Source organism: Pterocles gutturalis, unplaced genomic scaffold, assembly GCF_000699245.1.
Source record: "Pterocles gutturalis isolate BGI_N339 unplaced genomic scaffold, ASM69924v1 scaffold10269, whole genome shotgun sequence".
Classification (NCBI taxonomy): Eukaryota; Metazoa; Chordata; class Aves; order Pterocliformes; family Pteroclidae; genus Pterocles; species Pterocles gutturalis.
The window spans coordinates 28,834-56,628 of record NW_010130705.1 but is presented as its reverse complement, the minus strand read 5'-3'; the positions used below and the strand labels follow the sequence as shown (position 1 = coordinate 56,628).

The 27,795-nt window shown below is 39.9% G+C and overlaps 1 protein-coding gene across 1 annotated transcript in view; it reads right to left on the bottom strand.

The window, feature by feature from the left end:
- Positions 1–27,795, bottom strand: part of LOC104466785 (protocadherin-15-like) — a gene marked incomplete at both ends in the record, with an annotated part of 108,892 nt that overhangs the window by 53,330 nt on the left and 27,767 nt on the right. Inside the window, 5 exons of the mRNA XM_010080321.1 lie at positions 1,220–1,299; positions 6,980–7,112; positions 13,427–13,620; positions 23,425–23,574; positions 24,713–24,847. Of these exons, the coding sequence (XP_010078623.1) occupies positions 1,220–1,299; positions 6,980–7,112; positions 13,427–13,620; positions 23,425–23,574; positions 24,713–24,847 (692 nt within the window). The remainder of the gene's footprint in view (positions 1–1,219; positions 1,300–6,979; positions 7,113–13,426; positions 13,621–23,424; positions 23,575–24,712; positions 24,848–27,795) is intronic.

Below are 27,795 nucleotides of genomic sequence, written 5' to 3'. Positions count from 1 at the left end.
GTGCGATGTGAACAGCACTGCGATAAGCACAAACTATACAAAACTACCACCCACTGAGTAACCCCCCTTTGGAGCACCTCTCATGCAGCCAGGCACACTCCTCATTACTGAAGTTCTGAAGGTCACAGAGTAGGTCAGACCGAGTTTTTCTATGTTAAGGGGAGGAACGCTAGCATCTTTTGTGAGGTAGACCCCACAAATCTGCGCTGTGCTGGAGCTATGACTCCCAGCACTCCCTCTGAGCACACCTTCCCTGACTTGCACTGAAAACTCCATCCCTAAGCAATGGCTAAAACCAGCAGCCCAACATCGTTTACTGCTCTTGCCATGTCGATGAAACAGTCTCTTCTCTCTAAGCTGTTCCTCTCCTCTCCTGATAAGCCTTTATATTCAGAGGGCCCATCAATCTTGGTGGACGACAGTATCAGCATCTCTTGGGATCCTCAAGAATTTCTTTCATGTTGTTTCGTAAGTGACCTGATTCTCCATATATGGGAAATTTATCACAGCGAGTAACCTAGAGCGTACTCAGAATATACAGACCTGTTTCAGTACAATCTCTCCCTCACATCAAATTAGAACTTTTTTTTTGCAATTGCACCTGCACCATGAACAAATAAGCCGCAGGTTACTTTTGTCCCATCATCTACCATAGCAAATCAGCTCACCACCCTCCTCCTTCTTCCTGCAAAGAAGATATTTTGGAGTGTAAACAATAGCTGCTTAGGTAAAATAAAGGAGGTGGTGGTGGGACAGGCACAGACTTACCTTCTACCTATAGTTTTGTAAGGTACCCTCTCTTCCTAACTCAATTTAAGTTGGTAGTCAATTGAAGGAAAAGAGATTTGAAAGCAATCCTCAAAAGACCTTCCAGTACAGACTAAAATGCTTGAAGGCAGGGAAAGTAAAGCAAAAATTGTCCCTGTCATTATTCAAGAGCTGACAAGTATAAGGTTTTTAATTAATCCCTGGTCACTCTTTTAAATAGAATGTTTCCACCTCAGTGAGTTTTACCTACTGAAGTGTTTAAAATAAATAAATAGCCCCCTGTGAAAAATTCCAGAGTGCAATATCATTCACAGAGCTCTCATTAATGTCTAAGAGCCAATCTAGGGAACAGCTGAGTATGTCTGATTACAAGTCTTTTCTTTTGCTCTCAGCCCACATAGTCACTTGACTGAAAAGTTACAAGTCTGTTTTCTAAGGGTTTTCCACTTACCTTTGAGAGAGATTAAAAACTTGTTGAGGATCTCCATTCTGAATGAGGTATCTTATAGGGTCACCCTCTCTATCAAAAGCCTTTAGGAAAAAAGAGGATAAAATGAAGTCAGTTACAAAGCCTTCTCTTCTTTCCTTCAATTTATAAACTGCAAAATTAACCCCTGAAGTTCTATTAAAGTTACTTACAGGAATGATGCTAACCTCTCTATTTCTAAGGCAACAATGGTAATTACAGAAGAGCTACTTAAAATAAAGCTGTAGCACGTCAGAGTTCTTATCCTACAGAGCAACAACAATATCCTGAACACAGACTTTCAAATTACTACTACACATAGACACACAGCATCGCAAGTATGAAATTCAGGCTTTATTCTTTATTTTCATGCAGCTACAGACTGATTAGACTGAACTTTTTGTTTCCCTTGTTCACATTCGTCATTCCCACTTCTTACCCAGATTCTTCTTTCTACTAGTTTACCAGAATCCCAATCCCTTTGCTGATGCTCCACTGAGCAGCGTATAAACTGCAGCACTCAACCTCCATGATAACTTGGTTGGTGGGGGGGAAATGAAGATCAGGATGAGATCTTCTAGAAAGGCACCAAAACAAGTATATTCCACTTACTACATGACAAAACAGCTTTTCAGAAGCTGAATAAACTACTGTTGAAGTTAAGCTGCAGCTAATCTATCTCCAAAATGGCCATGTAATTGTTATTTTTTCTGTCAAGTGAACACACACCTTTTCCCCAAAAAGCCTATCAGGTGTTTTTCAGGGAACATACTGTCTACTGAGCTGTCTCACAGTTGCAACCACTTAGCATTCAAAATGTGAAGTGATTAAGCATGGTATCTCAGGAAAAACAACAAAAACACTGCTATGAGAATTGCAAGAAGGCTAACCAACAAGTTCAAAGAAGGGCAGATGGGATTTAATAGCAGACAGGTCAAAATTAAAAAGAATATAAGGAGAGAGTGTTTTTGTGTTTCTCATCTTTCAACGACCATCCTTTTTCGTATCTATTTTCCACAAGCATTTCCTCCAGACGACTCTCAAGAACTCTGTATCTTTCAGCTGACCATCAAAAAGGAGTTCTTCAGACAAGAAAAGAAAAAAACAACACACACACACTCCTGCCAAGATGAAGAACAGAAGCACAAACTATTCCAGTGTGCAGTCAGAACAGGGAATCTAGTAACAAACCAACTTGCCTTAACCAAAGGAAGGACATCGAAAATAGCAGCTAAATCAGATGAAGGGGCCCAGTATAAAGAAAAAGCAAAGTACAACTATATGGGGACAAAGTCTGAAAAAGTCAAGGCAAAAGTGTAAGAGAAACAGCAAAGAATATAAAAGATAACAAAGAAATGTTTAAACTACAGAGGAAACTTGAGGAGCCTCTTGGTGACTTGCCACACAGTATAAAGGCAGAAGGGATGATGTTGAGAAGGTAAAAGAGCTAACACTTCTCGCATTTCAGCTGCAATCAAGCAGCTACCAAAATTAACTGTGGCAATGAAGGGCTAAGATCTCAGATGAGAAGAGGGAAAGAATAAGGCAGAGAATATGTACATAACTAGAGCATCTTCAAATCATCTGCTGACATTAAAGCCTGATGAAATTCATCCTACTGTATAAAAACATGGGGTGAATCAATCTCAAAGCCATTAGCAGTTTTCTTTGAAAACTCACAGAGGACAAATGTGCTGACAGGCAAACACAAGGTACATTTTTCACAGAGGAAAGAGCCAGAAAATCACAGACCAGACAGGTAGAGCTCAATTCCCAAGAACCCACAAATAATCAAATTGTTTGTAAGTACCTGAGATGACAATATGGAGATGGATAACACAAAGCTAAATTTCTCAAGAAGCAATCTAATCTTCTTTTACAACCGGTCTTGTAAACAGGGAAAAAGCTGTGGATGTAATAATGCTTCTTAGCCATAGTAAGGCTTTTCACACCACCTTATGTGACATTATCACAAACAAGTTTAGACAACATGGTCTCCAAATGGAAGGTGGGATTAAGAATAAACCTGATCATAAAAATTAAGGTCAGACAGCAGTGGATAGTGTGTACTATTGACTAAGTTCTGCAAAGGTGTTCCAATACTGATCTTAAATCCACAGATGGCACCGAAAGACAGGAGGTGCCAGCACCTTAGAGGGTGTGAGTGGAATTCAAATGTTCTTACGCAGAAGATATGAAGAGTCAATAGAGAAAAGTGAAAAATCGTTAGCCAAGAATACAAAACTACATAAATACTGGATGTAGAAAATCTGAGTAGCTAGCATCTCTGAGGACTGTCATAGATCCTCAATCACTGGAATCACATTATTGCTTCTATCTTTAGTGGTCCTTTGTATTCTTTTCACCTTACCTGCAGAGGATCCTGTCCTCACTTCACATTTAAGGGGATGTCAGAGGTTTGTTTATGGTCTACATTCTTTCATAACAAGTCAGAAGACTTTCAAAAAGACAGAAAATAAAAGACTGGTTCTAGTTCATTTCATTTTCTCCTCATGTCCAAAGAAAACATACCTTTCGATCAACATGGTTAAAAAAACAGTGGGAAAAGTTTATTGCTGTTTTAAAAAAGGCTTTTGTTTTCTTTAAAACCAAAAACCAGCAAGTTATTACATATGTAAGAAAAACACTTAGGACTTGCACATGAGAAAAGAGCAATCTATACCTACTATCTTCCAGATCAATTGTATACAGTGACTTCACAAATAGTACACAATGATTTCATGTTGCTTCCTCATTCAGCACATAACCGGACTGTGATAACAGCCCTATTTGTTTTGCAGACTCACAGAAAAATTACACAGTTTGCATATTTTAATTAATAATGGGTGGCAGAACATGGAGCAATAAACGCCTCCCAGGCATGCAATAAACTCTGAGCTTTATTTACAAATTAATACTGTGGAGGTCATTCAATATTGCATTACTTAATCTCAAATGTTGTTAATTAAAACACCGGTCACAATCAACTGGGGACATGATAAAATAAACAATGGTATAAGAAAAAAAATATAAGCTTCCCTCATCTGCATGAAAAATTTTTACAGAAAAGGAGAAAGTAAATTTTATTTCTTGAACATGTATTTTAAAGCCTAATAGGCAAATTTAAAATAGCTGCATTTGCAATGTTATCGACACTGACGCTTTGCAGATCTTCAGATTTCCTACCTCGACAATGTTTATAATAACTTGCCCTCTCCTAGTTTTTGTCATCCTCATGCTGTATGCAATTCTTACAAAATATTGTGGAGAGAGTCATAAAAGCATAACCTCCTAGCCCTACTGCACCAACCAAAACATACCTTAAGTTCAAAACACTTAACGTATTAATAAAACTACTCACGAAATAAAAAGTCAGTGTGAAAATTTCCACATGAAAATGTGTAAATATTTGAGGTCTGGTAATGTTTGATATTAGCTACGGAACACAGGCAACACCTTAAGCTATTGTTAAAATTCCACAAAAACCCCACGATTACTGATTGGTAACTTTCTGTTTGCCCGGAAAAGACAGCAAAAGAATTTATAAGCTTCAAAACTCAGTTTATGAATGTTTAAAATGTCCTGACCAATTTACACAGGGAATAAAAAAAGATGAAGATATATACTTCACACAATGACAGTCCTTTTATACAGATGAGTGTATCAATGCAAAATGAAGCAGTTGAACTTGCACTATGAAGACAATGGATCCGCATTTTGGGTCCAAGACCACCAGCCCTACAAGAGATACAGTCCTTGACCTTTCCCCAAGAGATGAAGCCATGCGTATTTGTGATTTAATAATTAATTACTTTTCATAAGCAGAAACTGTCCAGCTGTATTCAAGTCATTCACAGCATATTGATAATATCACATAAATCTACATTGCAGTAACAATTAATAGAAGACAACATTTTGTATGCATTTCCAAAGCTCTTAAAACTATTCTTTCCCAAACACAGTAACTCATCATTTCTGGAGATCCTGGGGGCGTAGCAAGACAACATCCGCTGCTCTATCACCAAAATGCTCCCCAGCATCCTGTCTGGGAGGAGAGTAGCAGGCATGACCATTTTGCATCTCACCTGCCCAGCCAGGCTGTTCTCCCAGATGCACTTTGTGTACCTTACCAAAGACCATTTGAAAAGGAAAACAAAATCTAGGTAGAATGCTTGGGGTTCAGTGAAACATTAAAGCAGACAGAACATTCCAACAATGAGGTGCACCTTCTACCCACATTTAAATTGCATAAAATCCTTACATACTAAAACCTCCTAATAGTTTTTCTGCCTCCAAGCATCATCCAGGCTTTCAGCCATATATATATTCCAGCAGCTGTCAAGTAAACACAAATGTTTCTGTTTCTCAGCATGTTCCCGGCTCCTGTCACTTTTTGAGGTTTCCAAAACCAAGTGTCTCCCCACCAGTGAGGAGAAGGCTCCTGAATAACATGGCTCTTCAATTCTGAGCTCACTGCAGGCATTAAAGACATGCCAGAAGTTAATTTCCAGCACTGACCTAAATGAGTCATCCTCCCTCAGCGCAGGTGACTATATCATCTTAACCATCCATAATAATCTTTATCTTTCATCAGCAAATAGAAACTTACAATGCACCTGCATCAGTGACTCGATTAGAGTTCCTTTATCTCACACACTTTGGTTTGGATTATTTTTTTTCTGTGCATTTACTGAATGTGCAAAACATACAGAGCCACACACACCAGCCAATATGAACTGACCTAATTCCACTGAGTTCAGCAGACTTCAATAGAACTGCACTGACTTAAAGCAGATAAGGCTGCTGCTCTCTATGGTTTCTGTTCAGCTCCGGTGCCTCCAGTCTTCTTCCTTTCAATGGCTTTGTATGAAGTCTGAACAATGCTGTAATGTTTACAGGAACCACGCTCAGGAGAGCATGTTGTACTGAGTTTACTGCTTTTAGACTTGAGGCCATAATTATTTCATCATAATATTAAAGTTCCTGATCCCTCCAAAAAATATCCAGAGAGTTGTAATTTATCTACCCATTTTGCACAGATGGCTTTGAAGACACGTGGACAGAACACAATGCAGCAAAAGCTTGGGGAACAGTAAATAAGCTAGGAGAAATCTGATATATTAACCATGTAGCAGCACACAGAGAAGCAATCTCGGTCTGCAAACTATGTCAGTGCAACATTATTTATAAACAGTACTGGACTGATGTGCTTTCACTGCTTGCATCTGCAGAGCTACACTGGGTGGTACAGGGACCTCTGCTTTTTGTTAGTCTGTTAACAGGAGTCCTTACATACACCAAGGGGAGTAAATAACTTCAGATGCTTTTCAAAAACGACAGGCTAAACAAGCTGAAGTGCCAAAAGTCTTGCTGAAATTCCATGTGAACTGGGTGCAGAAGGTCCTAAGCTCCTCTGATTTGCTGACAAATGTATATAGAGATTTTAACATAAGAAATCACAGACCTTTTGAGTTTTGAGCCATTCATGGATTTTTTTCCTCATATACTTCAGTCCCATATGCATCCCATAGTACCTTTTAGTACATTTAACACAAAAAAAGTTACAGAAATATCCATGGAAGCAGATTTCCTATATGGTCCATGTAAAAGGAGATATTTCTTAGAACTAAATAATTTTCGATCCCTATAAAATGTCGTTTCACCATGTATGCAAGGCCTGGGTTCTACATGGCATGAGCACAAACAGAAGGAACGTGGTAAAGGCTTACAGGGAAGCATCTGTACCTGCAGGTTTAACAAAACAGCTCCAATTCTCATGGCCTCGGTGACTTCAAGGCTGTACATCAGCTGGGGAAAGCGGGGAGGGCTCTGGTTGTTGGGCGGAAGGACTTCAATATAAACAGTAGTAACAGAGCTCCTGTAATGCAAGGGAAAAAAAAAGTCAAAGCTAGTGAAAATCAATAAATCAACAAGCACAAGGCAACCAACAATGTCTCGTTCATACACTGTATGTTCTCTAGCTCTAACAACCTCCCTTTGCTCCTTTAAAAGCTTCAGGACATATTTTTCATCTTGCATCAAAAACAAAGCAGGCTGCCACATTAACAGAAGAAAAGCTAAATAATTTCTTTAAAAGTAGCCCCAGTGTTCTTTGAAAAACAAAGCAGTAAGAAATCAGTGCACACTCCACAGGCTTGTAATCCCCCGCTGATACTGTGTCCTCTAGAAGAGCATGACGAATTCTGAGATTGTAACTGCTCCTGCCATGCACAATATCCACCCCTGGTGCATCCCTGCTGTCATTCGGTTTGCTAACTTTCTTTGGAAGAGAGAACAGAAGATGTCGATGGAAAAGATAATCCTGGGAGAAGACTGATGTGCACAACTCTATAATAGGCTGCATCGATACGATGGTTCATACAAATAAAGCCAAGCCCTCTTTAGACTAGTGAGCCACAGCAATACAGGAGACTACAAAACCCACTGAGGGAACCTAGCAAACCCTTCAACTGCACTGAACCCCTAATCCGAATATCCTGCAAACAGCATTCCCATTTGCAAGCTGAAGGCTCCTCTGGGAACACTGACACTCGCTACAGACCTTGCAAACACTGTGCTTTAGACACACTTGCTATTCAACTGCTTCAAACACAGAAAGTGAGCCCAAAGTCTGCTTGAAGTTGAAACAGAGACTTAAAATCTGGCTTAAAGATGCAAAGTCTTGCATCTTTTCTCGGTTACCCCATCTGCCTTCTCTCCTGTATGTTAAAACAGTACCACTGCCCTGGAACAAAATCCTGAGGAGAACGAAGTGTTACGCTGCAAGTGCAGATTTCCTCTGCACAAGCCCTTTGACAAAGCTGGTAAATCTGAAGCTTTAGGGCTGCTAGAAATAAACCACGTCAGAACAAAAGGATTTGTCCCAGATTTTATCCCGATTTTTTTTTGTGGGGTTGGGGGTTGAGGCAGGGCAGGGAAGAACATGTACACACAATGAGCTGCCTCTTGCAGAGCTAGCAAACTGAGGGCATTTTTAGAGATTCTAACCAGAAATTACCAGATATAGTTGAAACAGCTTCTGTATTAACTGATAGAGTCCATTACATACAAGAATGACAAGTCACCGATTGGTATTTTTAATTACCTGTACAGGATTCTGACCAAGCACAGCCACCGCTGTGTTTGAGGCGCTCCCCACGCCCTTTGCCAGCCCATTGCTGCAACACTGTGACAGACACCACAACGAACCATCAGCACCTCTGTCCAGAAAAACAACTCCTGCCTGCAGGTAAGCACTGCAGAAGGACCTCTATCCCTGGGGGCAAGCCCATGCCCCACAGCACTCGGGGAAGGGATTCCACCCAGCCTGCTGCACCCCATCTTCCACAGCTCAGCCCCCGGCTTTGGCCAGCCTGGAGCACCCACCCAGAGCCACTCCGCTCCTGCCTGCTTCCACCTGGTGACAGACCCGTGCAGCAGTGGTGCTGTGGGGACTGCGGCGGGCCGAGGGGCTCTGTGAAGAGAGGGTGGCACTGCCTCAGGGTGGGAACAGCCGGTTCCAGGCGCCCCACAGCCAGGCACAGCCCAGCCCTTCAGCCCCACTGGCTGTGCATCTGGGGAAACACGTTTCAGAACGGGGAAAAATACCAAACAGGAGAAGAAAGAGGAAAAAAGGTGTGAGGAGCACCCAGTGAGCACTGAGGAGGAGGAGCGCGGAGTCTCCCCTGCAGCCTGTGCAGGGGATGGTGTGGGGAGGAAGAAGCTGCAAAGAGGGGCTGTTGTGGGCTGACCACAACCCCCGTTCCCCAGCCCTGTGCTGCTCAGAGGCAGGGGAATTGGGAATGAAGGAGGGATGTTGAGCCTAGGAAAAAGGGGGAGTTGGTGGAAGTTGTTATTTTAGTTTTTGCCTTCATTTCTCACCATCTAAACCCATTTTAATTGGCTGTAAGTTAAATTAATTTTCCCCAAGTCTGTTTTGCCCATGACAGTAATTGGTAAGTGATCTCCGTGTCTTTAACTTGACTCAGAACCTTCTCATCTTCTTGTCTTATCTTCTCCGCTATCCTGCTGAGGAAGAGGAGAGAGTGGCTGGGTGGTATCTCACAGCTGGCCAAGGTCAACCCACCACTTGTATATTAACAATATATGTAAGCTGACTCTAATGAGCCTTACACATTGAATGGCTCCACCCCAGCCACATGACAGCCTCGCAACCATCCATCTGTGCCCCAAAACCCTGGCTCCCAGCTAGCCCAGGGCAATCCCCAGCTCCCCACAGACAGCCAGCTGCAGATGCTGCCCTGACACAGCCACGTCTGTCTGGCGCAAGTGTCGGATTCGCGTCCATCTACAAACACAGGAGATGAGGACCTAACTGCTTTGAATGTAATAGCCAGGTCCTTGTTTGATTTCATCAATCTTGCACTGAAATGCATCAGTGAATGACACAGCCTTCGCATCTATCACATCCTTGTGCATTTAAGAAGCTGAATTTGCAGATCACTGTCTCAATCAATATAAAGCCAGTGTAATCAGGGGAACACGGACAATTACAACCGAAGCTGATCACTCAATGAGACTGCCTCCTTACACACTCAGTTTCCTGTCTTCTTGTCTATTTTACAATACTCCCTCATATCCCACTAATCTTTCTGAATTGATGTTCCACACTTAACATTTTTGGACTGAAAAAAAAATACCATCATCAAATGTTCAGCAACAAACACAATGAATTAGCAGATAAAATATCACTTGAGCACTAGGACTTGGGATAGCTGCTGTATACAATATACGCATCCAAATAGTTGTGGTTTAGTGTGCATTTTTTTTCACTGCTGAGTATTTAATAAAAATATGTTGTTCTATATCAGTTTTTTCCTAATCCTGCTGTGTATTAAGAATACCCATGCTGATTTATTGTCTATCAAGCTCTTAAAAAAAAAGGTTTATGTTCACCATAGTAGTAAGCAAATTTTCTTCAAATCTTTAAGATAAAGGTAAAACACTAGTAGTCTGCAAACTAAAATCCCTATAATATTAAAGAGCTACTTTCAGAAATTTCCAATCCATTTTTGATTAGCGCTTTGCAATTTTAACCCATTCATTTTGTGTGTGTTATATACAGCCCATTTAAGTTGCTGGCAAAATCTACTTTGGCATGGGAAGAGAAAGGAAACAGAGCTGAGCCTATCAACAATGGCAGATGGTGTTTTAACACTGCAGGGACAGGAATACCGAGAACAGAACAGAGCTCAGGAACAGAATAGTGCTCACAAACTCACACCATTATGGAAATGCGGCTTTCACACTACTCCAGCTACGTGGTAATGCAAGGAAAGCACGGTCAACAAGCCCCTGAGATTGCGTCCCTGTCTGCTCTAATTCTGTGTGCCTTCCACATACAACCTATAGTATATAATGGTTAATGAATATATTTATATACATGTGGACCAATATATCTTTGGCCAAACAATCTCCGCATACGCAAATCAAAGAGAGTGTACTTTTCCACTATGTGGAACAACAATATCTCATGATCAGGGAGTTTCCAAATTGGACTTGATCTGGCAGATCACTGTTATCACTAAGTAACGCGCACCACTCTACAGGAATCCAAGGTCGATGGTGAAAAGGCTAAGGTCTGGAATGAGATTGTTTGATTTTGCAAATGCTCTTCTCTTTTTTTTTTTTTTCCAAATACTAGAAACTGCTAATCAATGTGAGCTTAACTACAACTTCAGTTCTAAAAAACCAAACTTCATCTTTAATACTTTGCATAAACTTATATATAAAGTACTTAAGTGCACTTAAATATACGCTCAATAACTTATATTAATGATGCTTGCTACAGATAGAAACGTTAATAATACTCAAAAAAAATCTTGTTTTACGCACAGTCACCCAGCAAGAATTTAATGTGTCATACTATGCGAAAAGCTACACAGGATACATTTCAATTTAAATTTGTGCTCACAGAGGCTACAGAGCTACAGTTCCTGAGCCAGGTTTAGTAGTTTGCTTTTGCTTTGTGCATAAGCAAGGGGATAACTGAAACCCAGACAATTTACACATGCCTACAGTTAGCCTGGTATTTCCTGAAGCGGAATCCAGACTTGGGGAAAAACGAATAATATTTGAATTTACATCAAAATCCTTTATTTATTTATTTTACAGGGCACACACCTTCCTGCCTGCACAGATGTGTAATGACTGCCTAGTCCTAGCCCATTTCTAGAAGTCTCAAATACTGGTTACTACCTCCAGCAAGGCAACGTGAACCACCTAACACAACTTTCCATTAGAAGTAGCAAGAAGTTGATACAACCCCAACTGCGAGATACTAACCACCTCACAGCCAGAAAGAAGGAACTGCGGAGATGCAAAATGACAGTCGTAAAGACGTCAGAGCTCTAGCTCACGTGAGCTCTCCCTGGCTTTCTCTGCGTAAAATGACAAGAGGCTGCTTCAAGCACCACAAACTTGTTTCTGGTTTTCCAGCCTTAGAGAAAGAACATCAGGAAGGCAGTGAAATCTTTTTATCCAAATGTCCCACTCTAGACAGCAAGAGTTGTCGATATTCTCTCTCCATGGCACCTCTCTGAAGCTCCAGCGGCCCTTCCCCCTGATTTTTTTAACCACCCCAGACACAGAAAAAACAGCTCTGGGCCCCAAATACACCTCAGGTCAAGGGGCCACCCACCCCAGCTATGGTAATACTGCCTGGATGGAGTGGTTTTTTGAACACACATTAAAAGCTGTGAAGCCAATTACATGCTGTAATTCCACAAAAGGGAAGACAAGCAGAAATGACAAGAAGGGAGAGCTTTTCTACTTTTGAAGATTATTGCAATAAAGACATTTGCAGTGGAGGAAGCACATGCTCCCAACATACATCATCAGAAGTATAGAAACAGAAAATATAAAGATTTCTCAAACATAAAAGGAGCTGATAGCCATCAAAGCTGTATTGTAGGGGCTACTATTGCCAGGGCCACATTGCTGGATTTTGAAGCTCTCTGAAGTGGCATTATTGATTTTTGTCCTCCACTTTAATACTATGCTAGTATTACACAAACGTAAGTGCATAATAGTCCACAATCTACTCCTCAGCACTACCAAAAGCCTTCTATCAGCTACTCTAAGAGAGGGTTTATCAAGAAAGTGTGTGAGAGGGAAAGAAGAAAATTCAACCACAAGACTGTGTTAGACTGTGTTATTAGTTTTATTAACAATCTAGCCATCTGAATACTTCAGTAATTGGAAAACGTAATTATAAAATATGGCAGAACCGTATGAGCGGCTTTCTTGGAGACATGATAGAAACAGCAGGTCCTGAAGAAAAGTCAAAGAGTGAAATTCCACTTTTTTGTTATCTTTCCTTCTCACATTCCCTACTTGAGGAACACAGAACAGGTTGTGGGAGATTTAAATGCTGGAAACTACTGTTCCTCTCTGTCATCCTCTTTGGACAATGAGGTTGTCACATTGTCAATACCAGGCCCAGAACATGAGAGCCACTTTTATGCACCCCTCCCTATACCTCCATGAAATGACATTTGTGCACAGTTGCCATATGCAGAACACAAACTCAAAAGAAGCAGGTGAGACTCAACACCTTTATTTTTTCTGAACATGAGAGCATCCTATTCTAACCGTACTAAAACTGCAGGCTGCTCTTCTTTATCAGCTGGTGGAGAACAGAAATAATTCCGCTGGTTAGAATTCAGTTCTTTGTGGGGTCACTGCTCACCACTGGTGGAGCTTGTCAGGCATGTCCACAGCATACCAAGCCTGGATGACCTTGCACACTCTATACCTGGAGAGAAGGTCTCCAGCTCAGCAACCAGACTATTTCCGATCCTCCCTGCATCAGAGCAAGCTGCATTCTGAACAAAAAGCATCTCCCTCTCACTTCTTTCTTCCTTACATCCCTTCACTTCAATTTCTTGTTAAAAAAAGGGGAATGCACGACAGCACAACATGTGAACTTTTAAAAACCAAACCATTACAAACAAATGAAATAATAAAAACTGTGTACTGTAAGGAAAATACAAATAAGGAACAGAAATTGAAAGACTTCTAATAGGACGCTTTTCCAAAATGTGATTGTTACACCAAACAGAACACATTGAATTCTATTCCAGTGTGGAGTTATAGGCATAAGGGCGTGTCACACTTCTGACATGCTGCTAAGCACTGATTAAAAAATTAGTTTCATGTAAGATTAATTACCTTCTCTGCGCAGGAGGTGAACTATCAGATGCTTTGACAGTGAGAGCATAGGATCGCCCCACGGCCAAGACAACTCCTGGAGCAATGGTGATAAGGCCTGTTCGGTCATTGATGATGAAGTCTCCCTGATCCCCAGTCAAAATTTCATACACTATCTGTCCATTGGGTCCCTCGTCCGCATCTACAGCGGTGAGCTGCAATTCAAAACCAGAATGTCAGCACGCATGGTTCAGGGTTGTATTTTAATAGTCTTTTGTAAGGCAACTCGGTAGTTGTCGAGGAAGTAGAGAGGCAACCTGAACACCTGTAACATATGCAGTAATTGCTAATTACTGTACAACAAGGATACAATTTAAGTGAAGGATAATAGGTGGAAAAACATCATGAAGCAGAGAAAAACTGCTTACCTAACATTGCAAGCAAATTATTTTAAGATATGAATTAAGAAAACTAATTAAGACCAAGTTTACTGTCTGTGGATTGGAATTTATAACACTTCCTATAAAGAGGGGAGGGAGGAAGAATATAGTTATTGTGCTGCAACCGTAACAAGAGGACCGTATTTCATCACTGAAAGTTCCCATCCCTTTCTACACTCTTCGAAGTTACAGCGTTGTTATTGCCAGAAATTCCAATATCCACGTCTTGCCTTACAAGCCCTTCTTGTGCGGAGCTGGAGAACAATGTTTATATTACTCACACGTGCACATACCATAACAGAAGCCAAGTGGAAGGGAAATGGAAGCTGTTCCCCTATGGATACACGCATAGGAAACACAACCATGTACATCACGGACATGCAAGGCCCATTTCACATGGCAACAAAACACCACTCACCTGAAAGGCTGTGCTTGTGGGGGCGATCTCAGACCGTAAGATAAATGCAACTGAGTGCGTAAGTCTGTACTTTGTTGCCTCTACATCATCTCCCTACTGGGACTGGGATTACTCTCATGTGTAGCGTTTCTTCTAAATAATTGCTCAATTTTGATTCTGAGCATGAGAAATATCTAAGGGCTACTATTTTAGACTCAAATTATAATCACGAATGTAATGAAATGAAGGGGTTCTTATCTTATCCCACTTCCGCAGCGGACCATGCTAAACCAAACTTTTACACACCACAGCCAGGAAATATGGCTCAGTAATCATATTTGTTAGCTTTTAGCCAAGTGTCAAGTACCAATGACTCTGCCATGCCACAAAGCAAATAACTGGCAACTTGAGATTTCAGGTCAGACCCCTGTCGTAACACAATCAGAAATACGCATCCACACCTCAGTCACGCCAGCTGAAAGCCCCACGTCCAAGTTAAACCCTTTCACCTTTCCTCTTCCTAACACAAGTTAGTCTATGTATGATGTATCATCACACAGCAAACTGCTCACAGTGCCAATTGCTTGACTTGTATTCCTAAAATTAAAATTCCATCTTAATTATCACCACATTCAGCAAACAAAAAGGAGCACAGCATTCTGTTACACTTAAGGTTGAGTCACCAAAGTGCCACCAAACTACGCCAGCAACTCTGGACTTTCTAAGGTGAATTTCTTCTTCCCATAGGGGTTAGTTTGTTGACGATACACACACTGGTTTCTCAGTTGACTCTTAATTTTGTATGACTCTGTGTCACCTCAAACAGTGCACAGGATGACATAAAGAAGTATGAGCAGTACTTGAATGTCTAGGAGGCCACAGCAGGCAGTGGCAGCACTGCCCGTGGACCCAGCTGCCCAGTACCAACAGCGGTGGAGTGGAAATGACAGGGAATGATGGCACAATGGGTTCCGGCTGCTCCCACCTGCAGCTGAGCAGCTGGAGGTGGGAAATGGCAAGGGGCACCAGCAGGTACAGCAGCAGAGCCCACCGGGAATGCACAAAGCAATAAGAAATCCCAGCCTCAGAAATTATTCCCTGCATGGCTCCTAAAGTGAGGATGAAAAAAATAATAGACGTGTAGCTTCCTAAAAGGTCTCTGCCGGCCTCTCCTCTTTGGCTTTCTTGACATGAACACTCATGCCAGTGGGCAGCACTGCACGTAGGATTGCAAGCCCAGGATTTAAGGGTAACACATGGTGACACAAAACCTTAGTGATGACTGTGAGGCCAATGGCAAGATCAATAGACGTTATTCTCAGCCAGGGCCAACCAACACAGCAGGCTAAACGTCTGCCTGCCAGACACCCTTTTCTCACCCCTGTGACACTCTCGAAGCTGACAGCAGTGCAGACAGGTAGATAAACCCATTCAAGTCTCTGCTATGTTAGGATATAATATAATCTATTGATCAATACAGCATCACATTTAACCTCCAACAGGTCACAGCCTTTCGGAGTACTGCCTACAGCTTTCAAAGCACTTTGGCCCAAGGACAGCTAAAGAACTCGTAGAGCAGGAACCTAACCTTGCCACTAGAACAAGAAGCGAGATGAAGAATGAAACCCAGAGCTGTAATATTGCAGTTAATCACAATTGCATACAACATTAAACACCAAGGGGAGTATCTGAAAACCTCAGGCGTCTAGCTTCTTTAAAGGATAATCTCAATTCTTTATGTACATAGGCTCAGTGAATCATGAAATTTAGTATAAAAAAAAACTTGCTTAAAACCAAGAACTAAGCTCACAATAGCTTAAACAGGATAAATTGAAATGCTAAAAGATAAGTGATTTAGGTATACTAACAAAAGTGGGGTTTACCTTTGTTAGGAGTGCAAGCTACTACTGCTGGTAGAGACTGAGCTACTCCATGGAGGACCAACCCTTGTTAACATGGAATAGGTTGTACACAGTATTCATCAACTGAAAAGCATGTTAGTCAAGTCACTTTTCTCCTAGTGTTCTGCTTCTTTCACACACAGCACAGAAATCCAAAGCAGATTTCCAGCACAGAAGTACTTATCTAATCTGAATTTATATTAATTTCTTGTTCATAGATGCTTTCCTCCAGCAATGCAAACTGATCACTGTTGCACTAGAACGAGCAAATCATCTGAATTCATTCTCCTATAGAATTTTGAGACATTCTGTATATTGAACACAGGATAAACACTTGAAATACCTCAAAAAATCTTGAAACAGATAATCACCTCCTCTTAGAAGTTTCAAAAACAAATTAATATCCATGCATTATTTTTAGCAAACAAATCTCATTCTCTATTTTCTTTTGAAATTCTGAAAAAGTCATCCTATGAAGACTGCCCTTTTGGAAAGTGCTTTGCATTCCACCCATATGATGTCTTGTAATATCAATGTATTAACTTGCAATGGTCAGTCTCAACACATCAAAACTCAGCGTATAAAACGGACTTTCTGCACCCTCCGAGGGTTTAGAGCTTAAACCCCTCTCAAACTCCATTTCTTTAATCACTCACTCTATAGTTTCCATACACAACTGCACGCGTTCATGAACCTCGCAAGGAGGGACTATCAAACTGACACAGTTAAGAGAAGTGCTGTAACAACCTTCTCTACTGAACTTCAAAAGTAACACACACACAAAAAGATAAAGAAAGGCTTCATGCAAAATACAACCTCCTAAGTATTTAATGACAGGGTTTGGAACAAGGCCAGTTTTTACTGTGACGACATAAAAAAGGAAATTATTTGCCTACACAAATACATAGATTAATAAAGCTAATTAAACTTACAAATATTGAATGCTTGAAAAGATAAGCCATTTGAGTAACGTTTTGGGGGCAAAATCATGAATAAAAAACAGAATTAAATAGAATTAAAGTTTAACAGCTGCCATAATATATGATTCTATAAATTTCTGTCTCCAGCTGTCCCAGACCGATAGGGCTTCATAGTTAACAAGATTTTAGAAACACAGCCTAAAATATACACAAAAAAGTACAAAACAAGATTTATTTTACTTTCCTAAGAAACTTTTTTAATTCAGCAGCATGGGCTTCATTACATTAAAATCTAATGTATGAAAATTTTGCAAAATAGGTGCATATTCTGCTGCAGCAAGTAGTAGTTTTCTTGGAGGGAAAAGGAGACTTACAATGACGGCCTTACAGCTTACGAAGACACATTCCTCGTCATCACAGAAGGTCTGTTCAGACTCACTATGCACTTGGAGGAAACTGGTCTTCAACATTTGACCTGTAACCTTTCTGCAGCAACACTTTTAGTGACCTTGCCCTAAACAGATAAAGTGATTACCAACCTCTCCAGTATCCCCACATTTTTCAACAAATTAAATGTTCAGCAAAGTTGGTCTGACTCATCCTGACCTAAAGCAAATCCTGCAGAAGCCATGAGTCACATGGATTCACCTCCCAATGGCTGCCCTTGAAACACATGTTCCAGCCCAGCGCGTGCAAGGCTCCAGAGCCACATTCTGTACACATTTATGTTGCGTACCCGTGTCAAGAAAACAGTACAGTTGGTCTCCAGAGCAGCACACCAGTGAAAAATGCTGTGCTGAGAGAACTTAGATGGGAATTACACACCCTGCTCTTCCTTCTAGGGCTCAGCAGTACAACTCGTCCATTAGTTTCACCAGGAAAAGCAGTAACGAGTTTCTATATGTCAGGGCTAAACAGCATTGTGATGGAGATATTCCTAAACTTGAGCTAACAAAATGTAACGCTAACAGAGAGCAGGTTAAATATTTTTTTCAGTATCTTCCTTCAGACATTTCATTAAGTCTCTATCCATTATATTTTTACTTGAGTATATAAGTGCATTTACTGAGAAATGCAAACAACCCAGTTTTGGTTTCTGCTTCTGCTACCAATGTTTACTTCGTAGTTGGAAATCATTATGCTGATGGATTTAAGGCAAAGGGTTGCAAATAACCACATCAATAAAACTTTAAGTGTGGTTTGGAGACAACTTTTACAAAGATTTCCCCTAAATTGTTCTGTGGCTCTACAGCAACGTGGATGTTTAAGAGCTGTAAACCACGAGCACATGCCAAGTGGCGAATACCCAAGCATGTCTCTAAGATACAATTTAGTATTTGTCTGTACAAAAGGATGGCTAGGTCACATGTATGAAGGGAATTAAAAGAAACTGTTTAACAGAGACAAAGTCATCCAGCACTGAGAAGCCACATTTGAGGTAACTGCAAAACAGTCCCAAAGGAGGCGTTTATTTAATGGCTCTAAATAAAATTTGTCCCCATGTACAACTGAAACTACCGTTACTACTCGAGACCTAGTTCTACTGTGAGCAAGAGATAAGTGATAGAAAATTTACTGCCTGCAGTTTCACCATGTTTTATGGTTTGCTTTCATTGCTGACCTTGAGCACAAAAGCCGTTTATGCTGCAACGTGTGAAGTTAAGTGCTCTGTGTAACCAGGAGGGTCTGGGGCAGGACCTCCAAATAGACCTGCACTGGAGATCTCAGGCACAATTGTTTTGGCTTGCAGAAGGTGGACAGGTAATGCACTAATCCACTGCATAGCTTGTTTTCCATTTTCAATCATGGAGTTATTTAATTGTTCTTATAAGAGAGCCCTTGAACGTGGGTCATACCTCTGCAACATGAAATGAGGTAGAAATTAACGTACACAGATAAATTAAAATAGATTATTGTGGTTTAATAAATTTAAAGCAGAGTAAGAACAGCATATACTACTTAAGGCCAAGTCAGGAGTTATTCTGTGAAGAGAACATACACAAAATCTCTTCATGGGCCAAGGAAGTCATTGACCTTCACGCAAATTAACACAAAGATTGAGGTGGATAATGTTTTTGCCATCCTGTGTCCCTTCTTAGCTCTCTCATTTTCGTGCTCAGTATTCTCTGTGCCCTGCATAGTTTATGCTGTATATAGAAATGAGAGATCTCTAAAGAAAGAGTGGATTTAAATTACTTATGTGAAATATTATTGTATTATGGCTGCATACTTCAATCATCACTGCGCAACGATTTTAAATATCTGAATCACAGGAAGCAAGTACTTCCTGAAAAAGAGAAAAACAGAACAGCAAAATTATAATAATGTAAAAAGAGGGGATTAAGTACTTTAATATGTTTATTATTAATCAGTCTTTCTAGTGATAATTATTATTTACCACATATTTAACTGTTTTAAATGACAGATTTCTCAATCAGCTATTGTCCCTCTCAGGCAGCACAATAAAATGTCTAGAAAAGCAGGGGGAAAATTCAGATAAGAAATTCTCAAGCTGAAAGGGACAGAATATACAGACAAATAAATTCAACTGAGAAAATGCTCTCCTCAGTCTAGGTCTCAAACAATCTCACAAGTAATTATAGTAGACACCTGAAATAAAAACTTCCCAAGCCAATTCTCTTTTCAACAGCCCAATGGTACTGCCATAGCTCCCGCTGCTCAGGAAGGCAGGGAGCAGAGATTTCATGTTCCGCTCTGTATCCTCAGAAAGTGGACGGAGGTTGCTCCTATAAGGGTATAATACCCTCCAACTTTCTGAAAAACACACAAGCAGCCATGCAAAGCTGCAGCTAACACATACAACTGGAAGGTAAAAGGTAGAATACCCACCAGGCTCCCAGATGAAACCAGTGCAACTCAGCAGCACATAAATTTGTTTCCCCTGTTTTGCTCACTTCTCTTAAAGGCAACAGGCAAAGGAAGGAAACGCCTTGCTTTAACTACCCAGAGGGGAAAAAAAATTGGAACAAAGAAACTTAATTTCACTTATGATTATTTTTTTTCCCTCCTATTTGGGTTTATTTTCAAGCAGAGCCTAAAGATTTTTTCATTTACTTTTTTTTTTTTTTTTTTTTTAAGAGTGTACCAGACAGTAAACACAATTTAAACTATTAAGAAATACATTTGGGGTTTTTTTCAGGAATAAAATCAAAACTATTTCCCACACATTGGGAAAATAAGCAAGTACAAACTCAGGTTATTTGTAGATTTTCACGCAACTGCACACAGCAAAAAAAGAAAAAAATCATAACCCCTTATTACCCTCAGGATAATTAAAGCAAAGTGGCAACTACACGAACGCACTCACACCGCTATACCAGAAATTCACATTTTTCTAGAAAGATGACATGCTTCACAAAATAAATCCTTTCTTGATCTTCTCTGAAAATAAGTTTGAGCAGTGTTAAATGCAAGCCAGCGCTTATGCGTAAAGGATTATGAGATTGTACAGGTTCACTGAGGTCAGTGTTCTTTTTCTAACCTACCTTCTCTGATTAGAGAAAGTGGATTTTACAGTCTAATCATATCTGACTTGGCTCATTTTCCTCTGGGAACTATCACAGGTGATCGTCATCTCAAATGATTCTTAAACCAATGATGAGATATGGTTACAAGATGAGTTTTCTCTGTATATAGAGAAGCAGCTAAGGATATCGTCAAAATCACTGTATTAGCAGTAAAAAAACCCCAAAAACAAACCCAAAAAAACCCCACTAAAAACACACACAAAAAAAACCAAACAAAAAAACCCCCCTGTTTTCCATTTGAGAAGGCATTTATAAAGCAGAAGCAAACAGCAATCAGGCAGCACATATCCACCTTCCTGGCCTAAGGAAACCATGGGTATTTCTAGCACCAGGGACTTGGGGCTACTCATAACTCCAGAAGACAAATCCCATTTCTCACACTCCTGTAATACTCAAAGAAAGACTTGGTGCCTGCAGCCCAGGCAAAACAACAAGGTGAGCAATTTACCAAATATCCCAGCAGCCTGAAATCATTCCTACTGGCATTATCACAGTATTCAGAAATCTTAGGGTGACTCAGTTTTTTTTATGTCAGTCTGCTTATAAACTCAGATCATCTGGCAATGTAAGATGAGTTGGAAAAGAACCCATCTCCCAAACCAGCCAGAATTATCTACCTTCCATGTCTGACCACCTCATAAACTCACAGTCTGCAGTAACCACATGTTGACCTTGCAGACAGAAGTGTGGAGGAAGGAAAATGCTCACTCTCAGAACTCTTATGTTTTCCAAAATAATTTTACTCTTTAGCAAAGGCGAATTTAAAGCCTGACTTCCCCACTACTCATTTCCAACTTCACAATGTCATTCTAGAAGGGACCAGTTACAGATCTCCTTCAGGCATTTGCTAAGTTCAATCACTCTGCACAATATTTACATCTAAACTTTTCTTCTCACCATTTCTACCCTTAAGCTTTTTCATCCTTGAAATGTTTCTAATCTGCCTAATGTTATTGATCTGATGGATGCTCTTTATGTAAGCAGTTACACAGCATCAGTGTGGGAAGGCAAAAGATACCTGTTGCAATGGGCAGTGGAGGAGCAAGAACAGAACAGTCTCTCAGACTGAACCTGCCCCCAGAGAAATAATTTGTGTCTCCACTAAGCTCATCTTGGTGGCACAGGCTAATGCAGATGGCCTTGCAGAGCCGCCCTCTTGCTTTTTCCCAGAAGGAACAATTTCCTAAGGAATTTGTACTCCTGCTCTTTGCACACCTCCAAGATCTGAAAATATTTGCATCTGAAACACCAGGAAGTATAAATCTTCAGAACAGCCCATTCCCTCTGAACACAGACATCCTTCAGCATTGCGGCTGTTTTAGAAAAGCACAGGAGCTGCTCTACTTCATCCCAAATATTATAAATACAACTCAGGTATCTCAGAGCATCTGTAAGGCCAACCTGGGGTACTGTGACTATTCTTTTCACACATGCTGCCATCTCATTTAGCAACACCTTCTGTCTCCTGTTTCTTGGTACACACACGTTTAAGAGGAAAAATCATTTAGATACTCACACTACTTTGCTTGATGCGTTGCAAAACAAAGGCCATGGGATAACACTAACGATTTACTGTTGGACTAGATTGCTTATGCATGATTTAAATTTTTTCAGCCCTGTATGTATCTCTGTACCTTAAATATCAAGTGAATGTATTGTACTCACCAAATCCACATGTTTATACAGAGAGTGAGGAGTTTATTGAGATACTGCAAACAGCTCCTGATTTCAAACCCTTTGCACAGCTCCTGAATTCTACCCACTTTAGCTCATTCAGAACAACAGTATTTTGTCTTTTTTTTCCCTCCACACAGCCTTGTGCAAAGCTTGAAGAAACTTAATTATGTTTAAAACTTTAATCTTTCCCTCAAATCTTGCTGAAAATGTCCTCATGGCTCTCATTAATGCTTTTAAGCACTTGTAGCCCAGACTGATGAAAAGACAAGCATAACAGTAATGAAGATCCAAAGGCAATAAATGCAGCACATCAATACAGTTCAAGTGGGGCATATGCCAGAACAGCCACCGAACTCTCTTCCAATACTGTTAAACCACTGCAGCCTTCAAATGCTTAGCTGCTGATTATATTTCAGAAAATGGTATTTTGTTACCTAAGTCAGCTGATTAATTTGTTTTTTTTCCAGTACCCACACTGCTTTCTACCATCCTTGAACGTGGACCTCCACTAACAGCATCTTGTCTTCTCATCCATCTCTACTGGAAGCACTCAGAAGCACAGCTGAGATCTTAGAAGAATTACCACCCAAAGAAAGCCTTTTTCCATTAACTTCAGTGCAACTAGGATTCACCTCCAGGCTGCACTGGAACATAAATCAGTGCTTGCAAACTTTAATTAAAACCACTTCTCTCTCTGGGCCTGTGTTCAACACATTTTTCACTGCTCATTTGCTCTACAAACAAACTGCTCTAGGCTTCTGTAAAAAAAATAAAAGGTTTTATGACATAGTAAAACATTTCTGGTTATGTTCTACCAAACTGTTTACCTGTTCTCCCAAAATATTTTATTTCAATATCCCACGAATACAGGAGAATATGCTTTTCTTTTGAGATTTTTCAGATTTTAAAGTTCTGTAAAACTTCAGATGAAAAAGCTGAACTGCAGCTATTCATCTAAGACAGAACTATCACTTAGTATCAGCAACTTTTTAATAGCTATGTAACTAATGAAGTGGGTGGAGAGACACGAACTTTATTTCTATCTGTTTTCAGTACACTTCCAATTCGTATTAACAAGATTGTCTACTGCTAACAAAGAGTGAGTTAACAAAGCTAACAAAAAGACCTGAAATTACCTTTATAACTCCTTCCCCAGGCCTCATATCTGTATAAATCTTGACGTTGTATGATATGTTGGAGAAAGTTGGGGAATTATCATTTGCATCAATCACCAGGATATTGACTGTCACAGGGGCGCTCTCCTGTACACCATCAGAAGCTGTCATCTTCAGGAGGGGAGGAAAAAAAAGCAGAACAGGAATATACTTTAATGGTGTATTCTTAATACAGTCCCAACTATGAGAAAATACAGTACTGACAACCAAAAACCAGCATTTCATTTTTCATTTTTGTCTGCACTTACAATTAGAGGAGGCTTCAGCTGAGCTTGAGCCTGCAGTGTGCAAGGCTCAGGGCAAGAGCAAAAATGAAACGATGCCTTTAAAACATACTGTGGCAGATCAGCAGGAGAAATGAGAGGGAATAACGGTTTCCCAGGGTTGCAGGTGGGATCTGAGCTGCAGTCCATGTCTGGAAGGGAAGAGCCTGTCCCCAGCTGTGCTGAACACCCTCAAGGAGCAGGCTGCAAGAGCTCACAAGCCAAACTCTGCAAGTCTCACCTGGGCACAGCCACCTCCAGGAGCTGCTGTACACATGTTAAACCTCAAATACAGCATTTTAAGGAGGACATAAAGAACCTAGATGCCTTTTTACTCCATAGAAGAAATCTGAGCTCTCCTTTCAGACAGTAAACAGACAGAAAATAAGGAGGCACTGATTGGAAAGCCCTGTAGAGGAACAGGGTTTCCCAACAGCACATTTGCAAATTGCTTTAGGGCTGTTAAAATGTTTACTCACAGACTGGGAAATGCCTGAGGGTGTATTAAGTCCATTTCAGTGTTTTGGTTTTTTTTCTTGTTTTAAATGCTGCTGGCTGTGCTTTATGTTAGCATCCTTTTTTATTTTGTACTAAAATAAAGCAGAAAGGCCATTACAAGTGTTACGTTCCTAGCTCACGGGATGAGAAAAGGCAAAGGTGGCCTCAAAGGCCATGTTGGGTACAAAAGAGAGAGTCAGACTGTGTCATGGGACTGTGGTGAGGAGCAGGATACAAGCCTGGGACCATGGGGATGATGCTCACAGGGGTTTCTAAAACATTGCTATCACACCAAAACCAGGCATTTTGGAAGAGCACACAACCCCAGTTAGCAACTCCCTCCACCCCCCTAGTATTGCTGCTGCTCATCCTTCACTGTTTTTCTTCTTCTGTGTCTTTTTAATTATCTACAACGATGTTATAACTAATATATTTTTGACACTTGCTCTGAACTATGCCTGATGTGCCTTCAAGCTCATTTCACATACCGAGAAGGTGTAAAGCTGCTGGACTTCTCTGTCAACGGGCTGCAGCAGGGTGAGGTAGCGGGTGATGCCACTCTGAGTCACAGTGAAAAATGCATTGTAATCGTTCAGAAAGAGATGGAGCTGCGGATCCTTGGTCTTTAAACAATATGAGAAAAATTTTATTATAACATCATGTATACCACTAAGTTTCCAATTACTCAATGCAAGTGCTTTATGTGAAACCTAACTAAGCAGAAAGTACAAATACTGTGACTAACTGAATCTACAAAACTATTTAAATAAAAAATAACATTGCTGATCTAAAAATGTAATCTTCTTGATGAAAAATGTATTAAAATACACTTTAACTTATGGAGTAAGTAAATCCAATGGTAAACAAATACTTGTATCTGCTAGTTTTAAATTATGTTTTTTTCATTAGAACAATAACTTCCAAGCTTCTGAAAAGCCCCACAAATTAAGGCACTTGTCTGGGATATCTGTGTTGTTGAAATGACAGAAACATGAATTGTAACCAGGATTAAATTTCTCAACATATTCCCCCATCTCTTTAAAGATGTCTTTGAATTATTAAACTGATTAGATTGCAAGGGTCACTCCATGCTACAATTAAATTTTTAAATAAACTATGATACTTTTTATTGCCAACAGTATTCCAGCAAACATTTCTGTGTACTTGTATGTAATATAGTTAATGTAACCTGACTTAATGTGCTGCTCTCGGTCATTAGTTATTGAGTTTATTTCTGTTAGATGAGGCAAGGTTACAAAAGAAGAATGCAAATGTGATGGGGCAAAACACATAAGGCTGGGGGAGAAGTCCTATTAAAACTGTTCTGAACTGCCCCAAACAATGTGGAGACCATGAATAAAACACAATAGAAAATCCAGCGGCCACACAAGTACTTTTATCAGCTACTTTCCAAAATAACTCTACAGAACCTGTCCCATACACTAGGACATGCAACACAATCAGAAATAGACAAATTCAACAAATTATCCAAAAAGTAGCATGACGTTGTCCTTCTCTGAACATTTGCTCAGCCCAAATCCAAAACACTTCTAGAAGGTTAACTCCTACCCTGTCATTATTGTCATTCCTACATAATTAAAAAAGAAAGCAGAGCACTGGGAAGTTCACCAATACCTACGGTACAGCAGGCATGAACACTTGAGCCAACGCTAACACGCACCAAGTGTCATAATGAAAAGCTACGAGGACAGATTAGCACAACAGAAGGAGAAAAAATAAACTCATTTTAGCAATCCAAAATACTCTAAAGCAAACGTTTTGGAAGGCTAAGATTATACGATTTAAATGAGAAAGCATTTCAGTTGCTGAAAGCTACATGAAAGAAATATCAAAGTGTTCCAAATGAGTGGTTTTCTATTGCCTAAAGCTTTGCTGCAACTATGCCAGCTTTCGGTAAAATTAAAATTAATTTTACAGCTAGCAATGCAAACAGCAGTCTCTTTTTTCCATAAAAAATTACAGAAGGTAATTGCCAATAATTGTTCACTTTGTAGACACTACAAAGTCACTCAAAAATGTAATTTACACAAACCCTGTCTAGTTGTTACAGTTCTTGCTTGTCATGCCATTTTAAACACTAACAAACAGTATTTTTTTCTTAATTTGTTCTTGAGAAAAACCAATGATGGAGATCCCATACACTCACAAAGTCATCTATCCTATTCCTTAGCTATTCTAGAATTAGAAATTTTATCCTAAAGTGTAAGTTAAATTGCCTTTACTGCAACCAATGCCTATTTCTACTCCCTTCCATGCATGTCGGACTTACAAAGCAATTTATTTCCTTAATCTTGTCATTGTTACGCTTTTAGACCTTTATCACATTTTATGCATAAAAACCAGTCTGCTCTACTTATCTGTAAAGATTTTATGTGGCAGATACTGTGAGATAATACAATTTTGAGAAACAATCCATCTATGTTGCCAATGCTATTTCTGATACTTTAATTTTTTTAAACTACTATTTTATTTTGGGGCCTGGACTTAAGCACTGTGATTTCTGACTACGTTTCTGTGTCATGTAGAGTAGCTTGTCTCTGATAAACTGTTTAGCACGTAATTTTAAGTAGAAAAATCAAAATCCACACAAAAAAGTATGCATGCAACCTGCAAGGACCATTTCAAGCACGCAGTTAAAACTTGATAAGGGTTATCTACTTCAAACTGACTAGTAGGGTTTTTTAAATTAAAAAAAATATTTTTTGCAATACTTAAAATTTCTATAATGACAGATAATTATTTAATGAACATAAAGCAATCACAATGCAACCACGGTACAACTTTATGCCCTAAATTAATTTGGTCCAATGTGTTTACAGGGCTCTTTGCAGGCTTCACAAAACAAGTGAGTCCCAGTCTCAAAAAACACCGACAGGAAAGAGAAAAATGAAGGAGGACAGGAGAAAGAAAGAAGTAAATCACACCATTCAAACAAAAAGTAATTTTGCATTATAATGCAAATAATACCCAATACCTACGGGAATGGCACCTGGTGCAACCTACAAAGAAAAACACGTGATACAAAATGATCACAGGTAAAGAAACACAACACTGATACTGACAGGCATCATAAAAGTACTATATTTGGAGGAAAAAAAATGGTTACAGACAAAAATACAACAAAATGAGCCACTGAAAGTGCTCCAAAGCCTGGGTTTGAATTTGTTCTGCTTGAAAATCTCTGGAGAAGTTCCTGAAAGTTTGAAACCCTGTGCAGATGTTCATGTTACATTTCTCCACAAGTGCTTACAGCTCTTCCTAAAACAAAGACTTTTCTACAATTTACTAACATTACACCGAAATGATATTATATTGTTAAGAATGAGCAGACAATGACAAATATTCTCTATGTGTTTCAACATTCCCAAAGACTTTTTAGAGGGAATATATTTGTCTGTTAAAATTCTCTGCGGTAGCGAGAACAAGCTCAAAGAGTATCAGAACTGCTTAGGGCTCCTGGAATAGCTAGCACAGGCTTCTCTCCAAAAAGCTGTAGCGATGACAAAGATAATTTAATGACACATCTTGGTTTTCCATCATTCTTCATGTG